The sequence below is a fragment of the Eschrichtius robustus genome, chromosome 3 (genome assembly GCF_028021215.1).
Source record: "Eschrichtius robustus isolate mEscRob2 chromosome 3, mEscRob2.pri, whole genome shotgun sequence".
NCBI lineage: Eukaryota > Metazoa > Chordata > Mammalia > Artiodactyla > Eschrichtiidae > Eschrichtius > Eschrichtius robustus.
In genome coordinates, this window is record NC_090826.1 from 76,105,743 (window position 1) to 76,128,921 (window position 23,179).

The 23,179-nt window shown below is 33.6% G+C and overlaps 1 protein-coding gene across 7 annotated transcripts in view; it reads right to left on the minus strand.

Moving 5' to 3' along the window:
• Nucleotides 1-1,631: 1,631 nt before the first annotated feature.
• ODF2L (outer dense fiber of sperm tails 2 like) overlaps nt 1,632-23,179 on the minus strand; it is a 35,722-nt gene continuing 14,174 nt past the window's right edge. For 5 of the 7 annotated variants that reach the window (XM_068540231.1, XM_068540232.1, XM_068540236.1 and 2 more), the window contains 10 exons: nt 21,479-21,664; nt 18,725-18,834; nt 16,886-17,021; nt 12,160-12,270; nt 10,772-10,876; nt 8,645-8,803; nt 7,240-7,325; nt 6,996-7,158; nt 4,488-4,613; nt 1,632-2,215 (listed from right to left, as the gene is read on the minus strand). In XM_068540231.1, the coding sequence (XP_068396332.1) occupies nt 2,087-2,215; nt 4,488-4,613; nt 6,996-7,158; nt 7,240-7,325; nt 8,645-8,803; nt 10,772-10,876; nt 12,160-12,270; nt 16,886-17,021; nt 18,725-18,834; nt 21,479-21,664 (1,311 nt within the window). In that variant the 3' untranslated portion in view covers nt 1,632-2,086. The remainder of the gene's footprint in view (nt 2,216-4,487; nt 4,614-6,995; nt 7,159-7,239; nt 7,326-8,644; nt 8,804-10,771; nt 10,877-12,159; nt 12,271-16,885; nt 17,022-18,724; nt 18,835-21,478; nt 21,665-23,179) is intronic. The other 2 variants (XM_068540235.1, XM_068540234.1) reach the window with 1 other exon arrangement.

A 23,179-nucleotide genomic window follows, 5' to 3' on the forward strand; every position in this document is an offset into this window, starting at 1 on the left:
TTAAAAATATAAAAAAGAGAAAGTATTCATAGATGAAGCAATGCATGATTGTTAAAAGAAACGATTACCTTTATTTATGAAATATACATGAAGGTAGTATGGTCATAGTTAAGAGCAGAGACTCTGGATGCCTGCTACTTACTAGCTGTGTGACCTTGCGCAAGTTACTTAACTTTTCTGTGTTTTGGTTTCCTGAAAAGTAACTGTAATTAATAGCACCTTTCTCATCAGACATAAAGATTAAATGAATTAATACATGTACTACGGTCAGAACTTTGGCACAGACTAGTACTCAATAAATCACAGCAATGCTGCTGCTGGGCTACTGCCGCTGTCACTGCTTACGACAGGAAAAAAGTATTGTACGTAGAACTTTAATTTTGGAGTCAGAAGGCTTGAGTTCAAATGCCAACTTTAAAACCCAAGGAGTTTTATATCACAGCCACAGAAGTTAACCCCTCTATGCTTACATTTTGTCATATCTAAGACAGGAATATGAATACCTCCCTCTTTTAACACCCATCTATCTACCTATTCACAAACATCAACTGAGTATCCATATACCAGGTATTATGTGGTGGCTGAAACAGAATCATAAATAAGATACAGTTCTGCCCTTAAAGAATTCACAGTCTAGTGGGAAATACTCAAGAACCTTAGTTTTCTTTCACGTATTTCCTAAGGCTGTCTTTGCCTTAGGAGATGAAGAAAGGACCACAAGGGTCAAGCATGTGTTTTAGTACCACAAGTACTATGATTTAAAATTAAAAGGCAACTCTAATATTGTTAGCAGTTGTTGGGAAAAAAATGTGGCCAATTTCTGAAATTACTATATTTTGCTATTTTAAGAAAAATACTATGAAGCAGTTGGGTCACAGGGAAGTAAGCCCCTGCAGATGATATGGCAGTCTTAGGAGTGAGGGGACCAGAGATAAGCAGGCCCCCATTTCTGGTCAGAAATGGATAAAACATCTTGAGGGGACTGAGCTCTGTTCATAGGCTGGACTGTGTAGTACACAACTTGCCTCTTTGAACAATCTTTTGAGACCTGAGTGTTCTTTGAATAAACAGCTCTCAAGCCTTTCTCTGAGAGGAGTCACTACTACTTGATCCCTTGTCAATTACACCCATCCCCTTTTAGAGTATCCTGCCTTGACACATAGGGTAGGAGATTACAGAGAACATGTTCTTGGTAGCTCTTCTACGTCATCCCAATAACAAACACCTTATTCTAAAGCTTCCTGGGATTAAGAGTGTTTATTTTGATCATCCCATGTGAGTTGGCCATGGGTAGGGGTGGGACAAGTTATTCCCCTTTAATCTTTCACTTAACTCAGGGGTTTCAGAATGTCTACACTAATAATATCAGACAATCACTAACATAAGATGAAGAACAAAAGAGACTATGAATTTATAGGAGAGCCTAAATGCCTATTCTTTATAAAGAAACAACGCACGCCAACATACTTTCACCTGTTACCATCAGTTGGCATTTAGTAGCCATGACTTAAAATTCTATATTTAAAACCTCACAGAAATTATAATGGCATCTCAGCATATTTGAAACAATATTAAGTACACTGAGACATTTGGTATCTTTAGAAACTATGCAATTATATCATTATTAAAAATAATATCCAGAATATTTTCCTTTATTATATTAATATACAAATATACAGCACCATCATGTAAAACAATTATATACATTATTTAAAATCATGTATTTGGCTCATAATTGGCCTAGGTTTATTACAAATTCACTTGAATGGTTGCTACAGTCACAAAGAATGATTCTGGCTTCTTTTCTGTGTGTAAAATATTCCAAAACCCCAAATAAATTAAATAGATATTAATCCAGAGCTAAGTGAAGATTATCCAGCAAAAAGGGAATACTAACATTTATCTTGTTTTAAAGTTTCAATTGGATAATAAATTATGTTTCAAAAATCTTTAGATAAAAACCCTAATAGTACCACCCATAAATCATAAAATATAGCAACAGATAGTATATTTATTTAATTTTTACCTAATTACTTTTTAGACTCATAGTAAAAACCTATTGCTTATAGAAAATAAATCCAACAACTTATCCAAACATTGTTACATAAGAAGTTTTAAGAAACTGTAAATAATTCTTAATACTCTCATTTTGATTCTCCGACTTTTCAAGACTACGTTGTATTTCTTTCAAACATACTTCCTGATGTTGTGCTTTCTAAATAAAAAAAGAAATAAAGATAATTAATAATGACATTCATATCAAAGGATAGTCATAATATAAAATTTATATACACAATAATTGAATACATGGTTTTTAATTTTTTTAAAGAAAGAATCCTAATATCTGATGTGTTGATTATTAACTTATCTTAGAGCTCACTTTTCTTTAAAATCTAGAATAAAGCACATACATGGTTGACCTCTACTGTGACAGTTTGTTGTAATACACATTCACTTAGTCCCAAACTATTACATATTTAACATGATTAACTCAAATGAATTTTACTTAAAACTGTCATAATTAATTTCTATTACATTTAACATGACATATTTTAATACTACTTTTTGCCATTTTCTTTGCCTAAAAGAATGACTTTTGCTATCTTAAAAACTGATAGAATTCTAGTTTTGATAATATGAATACTTTATTTTTAGAATCTTTTAAAAAATAAAATGAACTCAATATCAGGTATTCTTTGAGGAAAAAATTTTAAATGTAATGTATTTTTAAAATATTCAGCTGCATATAAATTCCCAAGAGATCTGTTCACTGAAAATACTTTAGATAGACAGGCTGCAAATATCATCTAGCTTCCAACTAAAATGTAGGCACCTTGAGAAGAAAAATCTTTTATATCCTTCCTATCAGGTGTTCAATGACACCCGATACCTTCTGAAACTGAGCGATGCCCCCAGGGGAAGTGTGGTGGGTGGTAAGAAACAACTTGCTAGGCTGAGCTACACAAAGTCACAGAATGAATATAGTGAATCTTTGAGGAACATCGATTTTACTCAACAACTTGGAGGGAAAAATATTAATACAAACACACATACTGTAAGGTAGAATGCAAAATGTACATGGATTTTAGTATAATATATAAGACTCCAAAGACATTTCAGGCTTCTTGGTCTGAGGTAAGCTGCTGAGGGTCACCCCTGGGTCTGTGCAAGCACTCCGCCCTCCCCCGGAGCACCTGGGCAGAAAATCTGTAGAGGGCTGCCACTGTGGGCAGAGCACCCTAGAAGACACCAGCATACAATTAACTATGAGACAGCCTCTCAGGGGGCTTACAGTTCAGATGGAGCTAAGGCTTGTATACAAAACAAATACTGAATTGCCAACTAAACTGCCCCCTGGAAGGGAGAGAACTCATAAACCCATTTTTCAGCAAGGTCTAAATCTATGGTTAGAATTCTAGTTTTTTACTACTGTAAAAATGATCAGGTTTAACAAAACATCAGATCTTAAATCTACCGATTTTAGCAGCTTTAATATTCCCAAGTACTGGGAATATTATAGCAAACACACCTCATCTTAATATACTTATTTTATTTTTTCAGAAGTTTCAATTACACAAAGAATATCACACGTATTTTACAACAGAAAGTCTGACAGTGAGTTAAAAAAAAAAAGTTTTGAAATAAAGGGAAGGCCTGTGCTAAATTAAAGATGAGAAATGTTTTGTTCTGATTAAATTGCCATGGAACTTTTGATGGCAATAAAATTAAAATACTGCACGTCAAAACTCATTTAACTTTTGAACATTTCAGGTTTTCAATGATCTAGATGCTTGGGAATGAAAAAATAGTTTTCATGGAGTCCGGCTCCTGGAAAAAATAAAGTATTATTTCCTGTGTCACTGTTAAGTAGATAGTTTTCAAGTAATTCAGTCACAACTAGTGCCAGCTTTCACAGTTTGTTGTGCCATCTGACTATTTCATGAATAGTTAGGAAAAAACATTAGAAGACTAATTAAACACAGCCAATTTGGTATTCTCATCTCATGGCTGAGTGGACCAAAGCATCCACCTCACATGCAGATATGAAATGTTTACTTAACACCAACTTATAACTTTCTAAAATATAATATGTATTATTTAAGACATATCAAAATCTAACTCATAATAATAGAGTTTATCTTAAAAACTGAAAAATTCATATTAGAAAGAAAATAAGTAAACGATATCTGTAACTTTCATTAAGCATCTGTCATGTAAAAGTAATATGCAGGGAAAGGGCCTGATGAGACTTCGGGGGAAATGTAATAGATGCTACCAAGGATGCAGGATAATAATTCTTTGCCCAAATGCTGACATTTTTATTTTTTATGATTTATATTATTTGTTATTTTTAATACTATCAGTAAAGCAATAGCCTTGATTCCCCTCGCTTTGTATTTTAATTGTTTATAACTAAACTCCATGGTAAGAATGTTAAATGCTAACTTATTTTTAATGAAAATACATTAAGCCATACTAATACTTACACTGTTCATTTTGCAAACAAGTTGATTTTGTTCTTCATTTTTCTTTCTAAGCTCAGTTTCCAGATCTAATATCTTAATTTGTAAAGCCCTTTCTCTAGATGACATTTTCTCTATTTCTTCAGAAACCTGTAATTTCAATTAAAAGAATTAAAAAACTAAATGTGCTTTCTTTAAGATATGATTTAAAGCCTTGACATAGTTATACTGTATCTCTTCTTTCCAAATAGGTATTATTTGGATATTAGACAATTTAATTAGAAAGTGTTTAAAGATGTTCTATCTTGAGAAACGCATAGTGTAAGCATGTATTCTCCTCTTTGCTAAGTACCTGAAAAATTAGCTTGAAGTGGAAGAGGTATACGTATTTGCACTGCTCTGTGACGTTGGTAGGTTTTCCCCAATACTATATTTCTATAACCTGCTGAGACCAATTGCCATGTTTTACAGTATTTATATTTACCATGGTGTCTGGAGTGGTGGTGGGACATATAAAGTCCACAACCAACGCTGATTATAGACTTGGATGGACAGAATTGGGGGCAGGGTAGGTGATATTTACACCACACACACACACACACACACACACACACACACACACACGAGATTGGTTTTTCATTCATTCACTTCGAGATTGGTTTTTCATTCATTCACTGAATGAAAATGGTCTGAATTTGAGTTTTCATATTTCTCTGATGGCTTATTTTAGCAGAAAGTCTAGCTTAGCTACGTTCATCCAAGGATTCAGATACTTGGGAGCCTATTTGCAGGAATGCTGGGTTGGATCCATAAGAATGACAGTGGAGGCAGGGACTAGTTCAGGAGCAAGGAGCTAGCAGGAAGGACTGTCCTCTAATCTCACTCCCATGGACTAAGTTCTAAGTTATTATAAAGTTATTTACAAAGATTTCTTGTGCACAAACTCCAAGGGTGATTGTGAGGATAGCAGGATTTGAAGCTGTGGGAGAAAGGGTCCTCAGGACAAGTATCTGTGTCCTTTACAACATCCTGCAGTGTAGACAATGGTGACAGTGCAGTGATGGCACTCTTCATGTGGCAGGAACTAAAGACAACCCCATATTCCATTGTAGCAGGAAAGAAAGGAGAGGGCAGACACACCTCTGGGGACTGAACACTTGTGAGAAGGAATCTGAGAGCACCTAGCATTTCCAAAGTCCATTTAGTCTGAACCCAGGATAAAGTCACTTCTTATTTTCCTCCCAAAGGTTGGCACTGAGAAATCTGGATTACACTTCTATCATTGGCAGTACATTTTACTACTTAGCTTTCATTCAGTGACATGTCTTTCAAAGTCAATTTAAATTGATTTCCTGGAGTTAAAAAAAAAAAAAATCAAAATATATCTATATGACACTTACGATTTAAGAGCCACATTTCAAGGATATCAGATGTTATCTCACCCTTGTGGAACTGCCTTTAACAGGCTTGGGAAAGACCATGGGTGGAAGAGAGTCTAGAGAGATAGATTCAAAATTTGGTGTTGGACATGTTAAGTTTGAGATGCCTATGTTAAGTGGAGATGTCAAATAAGTAGCAGAATAAATGAATTTAGATGTCAGGATAGAGAAAAGTCTGGGGCGGAGATATACTTCTGAGTGTCATCAGGGTATAGACAATCTCCTTTTGGTGTCATTCAATCCTATGAGGAAATTCATCATCCCCATTTTATCAATTAAAAAACTAAAGTTTAGAAAGTAGCTTGCCCTGGGTCAGGGTATAATGTGTCAGAGCCAGAATTCAAATCTACTTCTTGTGGATTCCAAAGCCCACCTCGTGCCTTTCAAGATTACATTTTCAAATCACTTGATAAATCTACCTCTTCTTTGAGATCTTCCTGAATCATTTTCCCCTCCTCTCCAGATTGAACTAACCACACCCCCTCCGTGTACCTTGTATCTTCCCCGCATTGTAGCACCTACTTGCTGGACGACATTTGTTTGTTCACATGTTATCTCCCTACTGGACTGTGAGTGTCCTGAGAGCTGAGGCCAGGTCTTATTCATCTTTGCATCATAAGCACTAGCAGAATGCTTGACAGACAGTGAGATAGTTATTAAATGCTATCCAGATGGATTTAACCGGAAATTAAATCTTGTCTGTATTTATTTATACAGCAACATTTGTCAAAAGAAAAGGGAGTTGAGCTTTATAGCTCACTGAATCCTGATCAAAACCAAAAGGTTCAATAATTTGCATATTTGCTGTGGTTTCATTAAAAAAAAAAGAGGGGGGACTTCTTTAAAGTGTTTTCCATCTCTGCCCTTTACCCTGCCACATCATCATTTATTTAGTGAAGTAACTCTGGACCAGTAATCTATCTGTTTAGCTCCAAAAGGGAAAAGCAGGTAAAAAACAAAAATGTAATTGCTCCCTTCACCCTGTCATCAGGATAAAAACAATAACTGTAGGTTTGGCAAGATGAGATATTGTCTGTTTCAAAAGATGACTCTTTGGTAAACTAAAAAGTTTCTGAATAAAGGCCATCTGTACCTTTTGTCTTCCTTCTTCTAAAGCAGCTTCCAGCTGTCTGGCCAATGCTCTATATTCTGCAGATTTCTCTTTAAACTCAAGATTGGTATGCTTAAGACATCCTTCTTGGTTTGCCAGCTTCTTTTCAAGCTCTTTATTTTCTGCATCCATCTGTTCTAATTTTCTTTTTACAGAAGACATATATTTTAAAATTATAGTGTGTAGAAAAAAGGTAACACCAATTTTAAGTCAATTTAATACTTACTGTTTAAGGTTTTCACATTTCAACTGAATAAGATAATTTTCCTCTTCCAGAGAAAGCTTTGTCAGAAGATCATGATTTTCAACAACCTAAAGGAGAAAAAAGTTTTCTTGGTTATTTTCTTTATAATTAACTTCCAAAGAAATCTATATAGTTTATCATTAGAACAATTATAAAAAAGAAGAAGCTATAAATATTATTATTACTCCTGCACAGAGAGACACCAAGAAATATTACATTGTTAAAACACAAGTTCTTAAATTCCTGGTTAATTTTTAAAAAACTATGTTGCCTCACGGAAAATCTATGAAAAATTTTACTGAAAGATGGCAATTAAAACATTCTGAGTAATGTTTTATTGAAAAAGAACATTTATTTTATTAAGTAAATGTGAAGATTTTAAACAGTAATCTCCTATTGTTGGATACTTAGGGTTACTCTTACAGTTTTCTGTTTCACTTACAGATAGTGATTGATAATTGAATATCTGTGAAGTTGTAACTCTGAGTAAAAACCATATTTGTGAGAAGCAAAATAAAATAGATAAGCAAATCAACCAAAGACACACCTGCCCATGCCGAGACAGAATATTCTTCCCATTGCTTCAAAAGCTGTATTTAAATAGTTTAAGAAGTTTTGAAAAAAAAAAAAAAAAAAGAATTTTTCTCATAATTTCCATTAGTAATTTAGGTTATCTATGTGATTTGACATTTTCCTAGAAAGATCTCTTTCCAGGAACTTAAACTCAGAAAAGTTTTGTTTGCCTGTTTTTAAAAAGAGGATGCATTTCAATATTAAATCCAGATTACATTTGAAAGATAGACAGGGAATCCTTCCTAAAATTATTCTGCAAATAAAGAAAAAGACTTGCCACCACCTTTGGACATGCTTCTTTGAAAAATAATTAATTAAAAAAAATATTTATTAAGTGTTTACTATGTGTTAGGCACTGAGTTAGGAGATGGCTGTATGGCACCCACGATCTCTCTTCTGATGGAGTAAAAAAGTATATGTTGAAAAAAATAACTGAGAATAATACAAATAAACTTGGTACATAATTCTAACTGAAATAAATTCTAATTTTTGTAAGGTAAATTACAATAATTTACCTTATCCTAACATCAAAAAATATACATGTAAACATAGCTTTGTTCCTTCGCTCATGCTATTACTATGTCCTCAAATGTCTAAATACAGATTTGTATGAATAAACTAAATCAGCAATTTTAATTACCAATTTTTTAAAAAATAGCTTGAAAATAATATAGTATTTGCATGAAACTGACCTTTTATCAACTTATTTAGATGACAGTAAAATAATCAACCCCTGACATGAGTGCCCTCAACTGGTGAAATTATTCCAAAGCATTTAACACATCTAGCAAAAATCAAAATGATGGCTGGACACCTGGCCCTGAAGCTCCCTAACGGCGTGTGCTTGGTCTGCACATTTCCCCTTGTGGTGCTGCAGACTCTCCTGACACTCGTGAAGCCTCTGTTCTGCTGCCGTCAAGGAATCGCGGACGTGCTCTAACTCCTTCAGATGAGACTCCATCTGGCCTCTCATCTGAGTTGTAGCATTAGGGAAATAAGTGCAAGATCACACGTTCAGCATTAACGTTTTTACTATCTTAAATACTAGATATGCTTGTAATATAGTAAATGTTTTAGGTATAATAGTTTTTTAAAAAAGATTTAACCAAATAAATAAGAATAAACTTTAAGTTAGACTCTGCTAAATAAGAATGTATAACTCAAAAGTGGGCTGGACTTCAATTAGTTTCCAAAAAGTTTGCTGAATAAACGAATATGGTAATATTAGCTTGCAGGGAGACTGTTTAAATTACTTAGGAAAGTAAACTTTTTTGAATTCTGTCATTTATATTCAAGTATAGATATTACTAAGGAAGCTGGTATGGTAGTTTTCTGCTGTCCAGCCATCAGTCTAAAGTAACTTTAGACTTTTTGTCATTCGATCTGGTAACTCAGATATTTCAATTAGAGCAGCCTTGCTGTGCTCAGCTTAGTCCAAATCAGTGGGTTTACTGTATATAAATTCAAAATAGCTAATATCATCAGTACTCAGTAGACTATAATTTGATCATTAATGTTACTATGTTACTAAGAACAAATCTAACTGTATCTATAGTAATCTCTTTGGCTGCTGCAATTCCTCACTGTGGCACTTTTGTGGAGATGTGACAAGAAGCAGCCCTAAAAAAATGCTTGTACTGCTAATTAAGAAAAAATAACAAGACATAGGGCACTTAGGATGTTCATAGGGAGGGAAAACGAGAGCTAGACTCTTTCCCTGAGACAGGGAACACACAGAGCTGCTGTGCAACATCTGGCATTCTTGATCACAAAAGATAAAAGTAGAACAAAGCCTACCTCTGGATCCCCAAACATCTAAGAGCCCATGAGAAAACCAGGAGACTTAAAACAGTAGGAAAGAAAAAGGAAGCATTTCATTTAAAAAAATAATAATAATGGCTTGTCTGGTTTAATACCAGTAAGAAAACATTGTGACCTCACAGTATTTGAAAACCACAGGCTCCTGCCCCATTGGCCTTTTGAATAGGTTTTTTAAATAGACTTTTAGAGTGCTGCCTACAAAAGAGGAGACATTTGCATTGGTATGTCTCATGAGAAAAACTGATCAAGAGGTATGAAATGATTTCTTCTCTGCTCTGCTAAAAATAGGCGAAAAGTATTGATAATTCTAAGTAGTAAGTTGCACATTTGATAGGCTACCTTTATCTCTTTTAACCAGCACATTTTCTGCTCTAGCTGACCTCTTCTTCACATTGGTGCCTCACTCAGACTTCTCAATTCCAAGATGTGGGGACGACCCAGAGACAGTCACCTTATTACACTCAGTTGGAACTGACCAGTAACATCCCATCATGTCTCCAGCCGGGAGTCAGGGGAGTCAACGTCCTACAACTTTTGTGCTTCCTTACCAAAACAACGTGAAAAGACCCAAAAAGGGATGCAGTTTCATTTAAAAACTTTAAAATAAGTCACAAAAATATCATAACTTGCCAACACTGAACTTCCCCTCATTCTTTTGCAACAGGGTGAAAAAAAAAGGAAATGATGTTGGGTTTTTTAATGTTATTTTTCTTCCATAAAAGCATTTAGCAGAGAATATTTACTTTGCTTTTTTACACAAAAGATTTACTACCAGAATAAAAAGGTAAGATTAAAAATGAAAGGTATTCAACTTTGCATGAAGCTCAGTGATAACCATTTTTTCTGCTACTTAAGTCTGCTCTTGTATCAGAAAAATTAAACATTTATGTTATTTTCCAAATATTCAGGAAAAAGTGAAAAAAAACATTCACACAAACAAACATTTCAAGCCTGGACGAAACATCATGTCCTTAGAAAACAAACTGCCACAGAAATCGAGAACAGATAATTTCTAGGTCTAAACTAAAGAAAATGACCAAAATTAAAGAATTTATATAAAATTCATAAAATACAAAACATACATAAAACATTATTTTATTGTTTAAAATGTCAAACTTACCTTCTTTAATTTTTTATTTTTGTTTTTTGTTATTAGGTTATTCTCTTGTAGCAAATTTTCACATCTGCTTTCCACAATTTCAGCTGCTTCTTGCAACTTCTGTATCTGAAAATAAAAAATATTATTAGAGTAAGATGCATTATTTTATTATTAGGACCACTGTATGAAATAAAAAGCTAAAAAATTGAATTTAAATTTTAAAATTTCAATTTTAAACCCATTATCATTTTCCTATTAATACTCTATGTTTATCTAATGTTATTCCTTCTTTAAATACAGGAATCACTCAGTGCTCTACTCTAATCCACAATCCTTTTATGATTTACCTGTCTTTTCCCATCAATACTTCTAGAATCTTCACCTGAGCTCTGAACATTAGAGAGAGATCCTCATTTGCAGGTCCACGTCACTTTAAAGAATCAGTTTCTGGTCCAAACTAGCTCCCAAACCAACTATTTCACTCTCCGAATCAAAATCTGCTCAAAAAATATCTGAGCACTTTATACAAGGCCCAGAGTCAAGAATATGGTAACTCATCTACAGTATTCTTGATGGGGGATTAAACCAGAACAACCAGCTGGAAGACCCAGATGACATTCCCAATAACGCATTGCACAGTCCATCACAGCCTCCATTCTTACCTCCAGCTGGGATGACTGCAATATTCTAACTGGATGTCTCAACTCCAATTTCCTATCTAAACCATTGGGATGGAGTGCTTCCTACTTACCTACATTATGCCCCTCCTTACGTTTTAACCTTTAGTTCATTATTCTTCAATTCAAACACTCTCTTCCAAGAAAATCAAGCTCTTTATTGACAGTTTGTTACCCATCACTCAAGGACCTACATAAGTCCCATCTTTCAAATGAAGTTTTTCTTAAACTTTCTAATACTTAAGCTTTTCTATAAATTACCAATTAACACACTCTCTATTCCATACATATTGTCACCTGTTCTTTTCCAGGTCTTTCATGTGAGTAAACCTGAATTATACTTTATTTATTTGGAAAGAGGAAATATTGTGCTTTAATGACCCTTGAAGGGAGTCATTATTCTAAATCAATACCATTAAAAATACAAGATGACAAATATAACCAAAATTAACTAACAGGATTATTATAGGTTCACATTACACCTATATAATTAATTTTAGATCTACTTTTAGGAATAACCAATACAAACACAGGATATTTAAATCAGGAATCAGCAGAATCATCATTTTATAAAAGTATCTGGGACCTTAAGAAATATTTGGGATACGTCATATTTTATCACAAATAATAACGCCACCTTTCTTCAGTTCTGCTTTTTTAGATCATAAACAAATGTAGTGTTTTAAATTACCTACCAAATTTAACAAACATTAAAATAAATGCAATGATCACCTGAGTTTTATAAACTTCAATAAGGGTTTTCTGTTGTTTTTCTACTTCTTGCAATTCTAAGAGTTCATTTTCAACAGAGGCAATCTCATCCTTCAAAGCAGCTAGTGTAGTCTATTAAGGAATATATAAATAAATTTTATAAATCATTAGAATTCATTTGTACTCCAGTGCTATAGCATTAAAAAACATAACTCATTTATCAACGAAGCTAATAGAATAATTATTTCTGATTGCATATAATTACCATCTAAAATTAGGAATTTCAGGAAGTTAGTAATATTTATGAGCAACCTTAATGAGACTTATTCAAGACCTATTTTTAAACTTTAAAAATTTACTGACAAAAAAGACTTGGAAAATAGAAAGACCATGTTCCTGGAAGGGAGGACTCAATACTCTTGGCATATCAGTTTTTTCCAAATCAATAAAACTTTACTGTAATTACAACCAAAAGTATAACAGTTGAGGGGAAGAGGAATATGACAAAATTAATTTAAAATTCATATGGAAAAATAGAGACTAATAAAAATTTTAAAAGATACTAAGTAGAGAATCTCAGTACTTAATAGATATTAAAATGTATAAAGAACTAAAATTATTAAGATACTAACATAATAATATAGAGGTCTATGGAATAGAAAAAGAAAAATACACTAAGATTATATTTAGTGTATGACAAAGGTTGGATTTTTGAATAAATGGGGAAAATATGGATCACTATATAATGGTAATAAGACAACCATTTATTAGGACAAAAGCAGATTTAACTATTTGCCTTCAGCAAACATGATTTTTATATTAAACAATTATATATTTATTTTAATGTATTAAATATTTTAAAGTTAAGCTTAAATTTTTTCACAGAAGATCCAGGTAAAATTTGATTTGATTTTAGGATAGAAAAAACCTAACTAAGCATAAAATCAAAAGACAATATCATGAACTGTAAGAGTCTGAGATTTTATCCTCCAAGTTTACCAGTTAGCCTAGCACAGTTTCATACATGCTAGCAGAAGACACAAGACTCCTGGGTCAGAGTCTTAATTTCTTTATTACTCAAAGCAATAGCAGTAGCCAGATATTAGCATTTGTGTTAGTTTCCAAAGCCCCACTTCCCTCAGAGCAACACCAAGAGGTCCAGATGACACCTGTACATGTGGTGGGATGTACAGAGAAGCAACTCTGAGTTTAGGGAACCCAAATCTCTTATAACAGGCAGTAAGCATGCTTTTTGGTAGAAGGAAACATTGTTATCTTCCAAGGATGTTCACTATACAAACATCCTTGAAAAGACAGTCTGTATCTGGATCACAGGCAGTCAGATGTGCAGAAATGTGAGACTCCCAACAGAAGCCGAAAAGGAAAAAAAGATATATATATACACACACACACATACAAACACACACATGCATATATATACATACATATGTACATGTACATATATCTCCAAAATTTCATAGCCCCTCAAAAAACTAAAGAGCCTAACAAAATGTGAAAAAAGTAAAAGATTATGACAAAAGATTAATACCCTTAATACAGAGAGAGGTCTTATATAATAATTAGGAAAAAAGACATGTAAAGGATAATGAGCAGGTAATTCCAAAAGGCAGAAACATAAATGATCAACAAATACATGAAAAAATATACTTACTAGTTATTAAAAAATGCTCTAGGCAATGGATAGTCTTCTAGTAGTGAACATAAGAAGCAAAAATCCCTTTCATTTTGAGCTTAATGTACTCCATGTATAGATAGACACAAATAAGGGGTATATAGACAAAAAACAAGAAGTAAAATATATCATACACAAAAGCAAGACAGTAAGGACAAGTTGGGAATGGGCCAGGGAGGCATCCTGAGAAAGGGACTTTGAAATAAACACCAAAAGGAAGCATGGCTCTTTGAGGGAAAAGGATTCCTATAGAGAAAAGCAATGGTGGGAGAAAGCCTGGCCAGTTAGGGGAAAAAGCAAGAAGGCCAATGTGGCAGAAAGCAAGAAAACAAAGGGAAGTGTGGAAGGATATGAGGTCAGAGAGGTAATGGAAAGCCAGATAGTATAATGCCTTGTAGATATTTACTCTATTAATCAAGGTATCACTGAAGGGTTTTGAGCAGAGCAGTGACATGGTCTAACTTACATTTTTATAGGAACTACTTTACTGCTACGCTGAATGCTGACTGCAGGGGCAGGGGCAAGGGCAGAAGCAAAGAGAAGAGGTAGGAAGTCACTATAACAACGAGACATGATGGTGGCTTAAACCAGGATGACAGTGATGCTGGTGAGAAGTGGTCAAATTCTGGATATATTTGAAGTAGATCTGCTGACAAACTGGAAGCAGGTGTGAGAGAAAGGAGTCAAGTAACAGAAAGGATGACTGCCATTAACTGAGACAAGGAAAACTGTAGGATGAACCATATTGGGGAATATAGAAACTCTATTTTGGACGTGATAACTTTGAGACACCTATGAAATATCCAAGTGGAGATTTCAAGTAAGCAGTAGAATACATGTCTGGAATTCAGGGGCAAGGTCTAGGCTAGAGATATAAATTTGAGAGCCTCCAGGATATAGATGATATTTAAACCCCCAAAACTAGATAAGATCACTTATCAAATTTGGAGAGATTTGTTTTAAAATTGCCTAGTACTGGAAAACGTATAGGGACCCATTTACGATGGGTGATCTGGAAATATATAAAACTAACATTAAGGATGGGTCTTCCTTTTTACAATATAATTCCACTTCCAGAAATTTATCCTAAGAAGATATATATGCAAAAAGACTAAAAGTATCCACATTTTTATTTATATTATAATAGCAAAAAAACCCAAAAACAAACAAAACTGGAAGGAGTCCAAAATCCCCCAAATTATATATATGCTAAAAGAGTAACTTTACTTATCTTTCAGTTGTGAGATTATAGGTGATTTTTAAATTTTTCCTTTTGTGCTTTTCTGTTTTTCAAACTTTCTATAATGAACAAATAGAACTTTGTAACCTTCCAAATAACTTCTGTTGTTTTTAATAGAGGAGGTCACTGGGGCCCTAGAAACAGTATCAGCTAGTATCTTCTTCATTTGAAGCTAAAATCTAAAATTATTCTAAAATAATTGAAAGTAACAGAATACAACATCTAGACAATTTTACATTGTACATAACATATGCCAAATATACCTAGATGTTTTTCCTTAAACAAAATTCAGAGAATGTGTTAAAAATACAGGTTTTTGAATTACTTATAGAATATAATATGTAAACTTTAACTCAATGATTTTTATATGTAATTTAAAATTAATTCCATTACCATGTAATTAAAAACCAGACTTAAAATTAATGAAATATCCTTCTAATCCCCTCTCTGAAGGATATCAAGGAAATTACGAAAATAAACATAATAAATAAAATTGCTCCCTCTTCTAGGATAAAATATTTAAAGAATTAATTCAATAAACATTGAATAAGAGCTAACTATATGTCACACCTCCCCTGATTATACTGTGCATACAAAGATGGGAGTTTATGAGGAAAGATTCATCCTAATTGAGAAGACTTTGGGAGGAAGCAGCATTTAAACTGAACTTTAAAGGAAAGGTAGGATTTATATACTGAGAAAAAAAGCATTCCAAACTGTAAGAATAGTAAAACTACAGGAATAGAGGAAAACATAAACAAGCTGCAGGAAATAAGGAGTATCAGTATTTGGCTAGAGTTCAGGATAACTAGAAGGCTACATTCTCTAGTCTCCCCTGTAACTAGGTGGGGCCATATACCTAAATAAGGAGAAGAGTCGACTGGTATGGAACTTTCAGGAAGTCTCTCTAAAGAGGAGGAGATGGGGAAAAAGGGGGAGATAATTCTTCTTTTGTTTCCCTCCATCCTGTTGTTTGAATCTTGGCTATAATGGATGGAGCCCCATCAGCCATTTGAATGGCAGAGTAGAGAGCTAAAAAGTAGCTAGGTTCTCTGATGCCATACTGGTTTTGAACTGCCAATTCTGGCCTTCTTTTCCATAAACAGATTATTTTCTGTCTTCTGTTTACTGTCCTCCAAAAACAGTATTAAGGAACTGAAAATGATGCCATCATCTTTAGTCAAGTCTCATCAGGTGACATGTATCTATGACTAGGAACTCAAATACCCTTTTCCTCAGAATGTATAAAAGCTTCTTCCCCATCTTTACTCTGGGTACACATAAAAACCAATCATCCCTTGGATTTGACTAAGTTGGAAAATTCTTTCCGGTTATGAAGCAGCCAAGAACATACTTTCTGGTTTCAAACGGACCATGCCTGAGGCTATATCCTATCGTTAACCGTGACACCTAGAAATAATCTTATGCGTTAAAGTTAATGTAATTTTGGATGATTCACCTAACTGCTAAAATTGGAGAGTAAATAAACTTTTTTAGGTTGAGACAGAGAGACAGTTATTCAACTTCATAAATCTTAGTACTGCTGAAAACCACCTTTACATGTATTTGTATATACAACTATAAACATCTAAATATCTCTATATAAGTATGTGTGCATATATGTGTACATACAGATATATAGATATAGTTTTAGAAGTTACTTATAATGATATTCTAAAACTCTGAGAAACATAAAGGAAAAAAATGATACAAGAGCACTACTCTAAACTTGCTGTTATTTCAAGTTACTTCTACTAAGTAGACTAAGTTGTCATTATACTATACGTATATACATACACACATACACATAGTACCTTTAATTTTGTATTCTCAAGATTCAGAGTTTCATTTTCATATTCAATTGAGTGAAGTTTTCTAAGAATTTCTTCACATGAATTTTTTCCATGGTCTTCCATTTTCTTCAGGTCTTCCAAAAGATTAATAATTTGCCTTTATAAAAGTCATAGAAATTTTCATTCAAACAATGTATTTTAAGTGTGTTTCTGAAATTATTTTTGTAGGGTAGTTTCAAAAGTTAATAGAACTCATACAGCAAAGGAAATAGGAAGCCGTAATCTATATATAAGGTTACTACTACTACCTGAGTAACTGATTAGAAATAAATATCCATTGATGACGCCAATGAAAAATTACACAACATTCTCTTTGCTAGTCAGTAGAACATCTAAAGTAAGATCCACAGGTAGGTCTGTCTTTCTATCATTCACACATGTGCACACACATACACACAATTTCAGGGAAAAGGTTAAATAAAAGGATCAAGTGAGGCAATAAATAATCTTTAGAAGCAAATCATATACACTAGTTTTCAATGATAAAACTGAGGAAAATATACAGAAAGTAAAACATTCAAAAGCAAATATATAGTTATTTATTGTTAGCTTAATAATAAATTACAAAGTATAGAATATATGTATTTTTACTTTTCTGGTGGCACAGTGGTTAAGACTCCATGCTCCCAATGCAGGGGGCCCGGGGTTGATCCCTGGTCAGGGAACTAGATCCCACGTGCATGCTGCAACTAAGAGGCCCACCCACCACAACTAAGACCTGGTGCAACCAAAAAAATAAAATAAAATAAATTAATTTTAAAAATTGCTATTGTTGCTGATGTTGTTGTTAAAAACATTTAAAAAAATCTGCTTATATATAAAATATGTTATACTACATATATAAATATATTATATATAAATATATGGAAATACATATATTTATAAAATATGTGCATTTTTGATTTTTCTTTGTTATGCATGTAAGACACTTTAAGGAACAAAAATCTGTGAACACCAATGCAGTTTTTTTTTTTTTTTTAAATTAATTTATTTAATTTATTTATTTTTGGCTGTGTTGGATCTTCGTTTCTGTGCAAGGGCTTTCTCCAGTTGCGGCAAGCAGGGGCCATTCTTCATCGCGGCGCGCAGGCCTCTCACTATCGCGGCCTCTCTTGTTGCCGAGCACAGGCTCCAGATGCGCAGCTCAGTAGTTGTGGCTCACGGGCCCAGTGGCTCCGCGGCATGTGGGATCTTCCCAGACCAGGGCTCGAACCCGTGTCCCCTGCATTGGCAGGCGGATTCTCAACCATTGCACCACCAGGGAAGCCCACCAATGCAGTTTTAATGGGTAATCATTTTTATTGTATTTTTAAAGTAGACTAAGAAAAGTTTATAAATTATAAATAGCAAAAATAGCAAATCATATAGAAAAAACTTTTTTAAAATAATTAATTAATTAATTTATTTATTTATTTTTGGCTGTGTTGGGTTTTCATTTCTGTGCGAGGGCTTTCTCTAGTTGCGGCGAGCGGGGGCCACTCTTCATCGCGGTGCGCGGGCCTCTCGCTGTCGCGGCCTCTCTTGTTGAAGAGCACAGGCTCCAGACGCACAGGCTCAGTAGTTGTGGCTCATGGGCCCAGTTGCTCCGCGGCATGTGGGATCCTCCCAGACCAGGGCTCGAACCCGTGTCCCCTGCATTGGCAGGTGGATTCTCAACCACTGCGCCACCAGGGAAGCCCCCTAGAAAACAGCTTTACCACATGTAATCTATAAGAACCAAAATACAAACTACTCAAGTTGGAAAGAACAGAAAAACACTTCTTATGAAACAGTAAAAAGGCTCTAAATTTTTTTTCTTACTTTTTCATTGTTTCGATCTGAAATTCCAATTCAGTTTTTTCTATTACAATTTTCTCATAATGACTTTTCCAGGCATTCGAAGCTGAAACTGTTTCAGACAACTTGGCTTCCTAAAACACATATAAAGTACTCATCTTGTAATTTCATAACACTGGTTTTGTCCAGGGTCCTAAAAACAAATACATTATAAACAAGGAAACACTCATCCTATAAAGTATGGAACTTTTGTTACAGAAAATTTCAGTGTACAAATCTGAACACAGGAAAACTTTAAAGTAAATTTTAATAATGACTTGATAATACTATTACTTTATATGCACATAGTGGCAGTTCCAACTTAACATTTTAAGGATGTTGATGGAACTATTTTCAAAAAGTGTTTCATAATTACTGAAGATAATTCCCTTTATATTTACTGAACTCTTATTTGTCTTTCTCTGTCTCACTTATTTCACGTAGCATAATACCCTCCAAGTCTATCCACGTCGTTGCAAATGGCAGAAGTTCATTTTTTTTTTATGGCTGAGTAATAGTCACCCGTGTGTGTGTGTGTGTGTGTGTGTGTATACACACACACACATCTTCTCTATCCATTCATCTGTTGATGAACACTTAGGTTGCTTCCATATCTCGGTAATTATAAATAATGCTGCTATGAACATTAGGGTGCATGTATCTTTTTGAATTAGTGTTTTCAGTTTTTTTCAGATAAATACCCAGGAATGAAATTGCTGGGCCATATGGTAGTTCTATGCCAAGCTGTTTTGTAGAGTCACCCCATTGGCTTTCAAACACTAGTACTGTCAGCAAGAAAGTAAGAGTGTTAGTGGTTGGTTATCCACTTTGAATGTGAGCTACCAGAGGTAGAAATTTTTGTCTGTTTTGTTCATTGCTAGGGTCTTGAACAGTGCCTGGCATAAAGCAGATTCTCAATAAATAACTGTCAAATGAATCTACTCTTTACAAATCCACCTAGAGAGCTGTAGCCATTGTACCCCTTCTCTACAGTCTACAGAAAAACAAATTCACTAGAATGACAACAGTGCCAATAATTATTAATCAGAAGACTCAGAAGTAGTGATATGAACAGTTAACATTTATTGGGTGTTTCCTTCTTTCCTTCCATCATTTATGCACTCACTGAACAAGTATTTATTCAGCATCTATTATGTGCAAGACATTTTTTGTTTATATTTTTTAAAGCAATAGTTTTAATATATTGAAAAAAGACTAGTTTTGTTTTTATATTGTATGTAAATGAATATTAATATGCATTATAAAGTGTAAGTTGGGCAATTATATTAGAATATAAATTAAGATATTTAGAAATTTTACCTATAAAATAAGTGCTAAGAAGAAAATTTAACACATTGATGCGATTAATTGTTGTGGGACTACTTCTAAAGGGGTAGTCAAGGAAGGCCCCTCTGAACAGATGTCAAGTAAAAAGATACCAGAATGATTTTTAAAAGAATTAGCTATTATTGAGCCTGAGAAGAGCATTACAGCCACAGGCAACAGCACAAAACAATGAAACAAACACACTCCATGCATTAGAAGAAGAGAAAGGAGGCCAATATGGCAAAAATGTAGTCTGGCCAGGCACTGTGCTTTGACATATATTTTCTCCTTTATTCCTCCTTACAATCATATGAGACAGGCAGTGTTATTATCCCCTATTATATCAATAAGGAAACTGAAGCTTAGAGAGGTTAAGTAGCTTACCCAAAGTCACAAGGTTAACAAATGGAGAAGTCTTCCTATACTATGATCTGGGGCATGGGTGACATGGTGCTAGTTAAACAGGAAAATCCCAAGAATGTTAATGACTCAATTAGTTTTTACCACTCAAGAATATTTTCAGGCATTCAACTAGGCCTACAGCCTTATAGATTTTGCACTTAGTGCTCAAGTCTTTCATCTAAATAAATTCTTCTGAATGTAGTTTAAATATTAAGAGTTTTAAAATGTTAACGGTTGTTTTGTTTATACAAGCATTTATGCAAGTCTGTTTTCATTTCTAAAAGCCTCTGATAATTCTACAAGCCATAGTGTAAGTTCTTAAGAGGTAGGATACCAGTGAGACATTAAAAAGAGTAAATATTTTAGTAACTGGTAATTGAATAAATATAATTCATCAAAAACAACAAAACACTAAGTCCATTTTTCAACTTTGTTAATACACCCAAAGATAACTTTCACATGGTGGGTTTACGTCAGCAAATGGTTTTAAATGCATTACGGAGTTTAAGTGAAGTGAATTACTGAATAAAGTCATACGGTCTAATAACATAAATCAGCATTTCCCAATCTGGTATTCCTCAGAACCAGTTCCAAGAGTTGCTTTGTGGGTAAAACAAGAGCTCTGTGGTTAAATAAGAGGTGGAAAACTCTGAATTCAATACGCTCCTTGACACTGCTTTATTTTTTCTGAAGGCCTTCTCAGAGCCTTTAATATTATGTTAATGTGCTTTAATTCAATGTTAATATGCTATTAGCACTGAAGTGGTGTTACCCTTAGTTGGCCACAGATGCTTTGGGACTTAATGTATCCTTTAAATAAAGCCCCAAGGAAATGCTGATATAATTCAATATGCAAATCTGTCATTTTATGTAATCTTTCAAAATAAAGGCTAAAGCAAAAATGTATGAGTAAAGTTTTTCTAACAAAATTATTATATTAAGCATTATGAGGTTAGCTACATAAACTAAGTACATAAAACAATTCTTTAAGGAAGAATGTATATAACTTACCTGCTCTCTAATTTGGGAAGTAAGGTTTTCCATGTCTCCAGTAAAATGTTTAATCCTTTGTTTGTAAATTTTAGATGCCTTTTTTAGAGCTATAGCTTTTTGCCTACTTGATTCTTTCATCGTTACAGCTTCATGCGTACTCTTTTTCAATTGCAAGTTCCATTCTGATATTTTGGTTTCTAAGCTCTAAAAAAATATTAGCAGTAATTAAATTATTTTAGAACGCCAATGTTTACATAAACATTGTTAAAATATGTAAAAATCTTCCACACAGAATTTATCAAAAGGGTTAATCATAAGATTAATAAAAAGCAAAACAGTGAAGAAAGGTGATTTCACCAGTTTATTTGTAACCAGTTATAGAATGCAAATTTAAAATGTATAAACCTATATAAAACTAATACTACTCTTACTAAAGATACTAATATTGGTGATTATGGTAAAAACACTAATTTCCTTAAAACTTTTTTGATTAACTAGAATTTTAAAAAATTTCCCATCTAGATTATACATAGTACTAGTTACTGCAAATCGAAAAAACATAATTTAGCTGGAGACAATTCAAACAATAGGTACATAAAGCTCAAAGGAATCAGTAGCTCCCCAAATATATTAGGACTCTTTAGTTAAAATAATAAATGCTTAAAGGATATACGATCAAAATCTATAGATCATGAAGAGTATAGATGAGATAAACATAAACTTATTTACCAAATTTTAATTTACTAGAATTAAGGAGCATGCTTTGACATTTGAAAGAGTTACATCAAGGACAATAAAAGTACTACTTTGCCTAATAAGTAGTAAGTTTGTGGAAGTTATTATTCTAAAACCACACAGGGTTCAATAAGAGTTGGGATAAAAAAAGTTAGGATTAAAAAAAGGGTAAAAAGATGTTTGAGGGCATGTTTCTATCCATTGAATTTGATAGTGTTAATTGACATGACTGTTTCCTTACATATTTCTTGAGGATATAACTAGACACAGAACGTTAGGTTGGGTGAAAGATGGATATGATTTAGTGTGATAACTCTCATGTTTTCACTTCAAATTATCTTAAGACTTTCTACTTAAAAGTATTTGAGTACTAACTATCTAAGAATTTAAAGACTTAAGATTTTAATGCTTTTACATTTTTTGAAAGTTGTGTAATTCTGAAAAGAATGTAAAATTATTACAGAATTTAAGTTTTAGTCTTCCATTCCTTGGACATTTTAATAAAAAAAAATTAAAGGACTCACAGTAAAAGATGGAGCTTTTCTACTTTTTGATCAACAAAAAGTATGCTTAAGTTCCACTAAAATTGAGATTAAAAAGTACATGCAAATCAAAACTACAATGAAGTATCACCTCACACCAGTCAGAATGGCCATCATCCAAAAATCTACAAACAATAAATGCTGGAGAGGATGTGGAGAAAAGGGAACCCTCTTGCACTGTTGGTGGGAATGTAAATTGATACAGCCACTATGGACAACAGTATGGAGTTTCCTTAAAAAACTAAAAATAGAACTACCATACGAACCAGCAATCCCACTACTGGGCATATGCCCTGCGAACACCATAATTCGAAAAGATACATGTACCCCAATGTTCACTGCAGCACTATTTACAATAGCCAGGACATGGAAGTAACCTAAGTGTTCATCGACAGATGACTGGATAAAGAAGATGTGGCACATATATACGATGGAATATTAC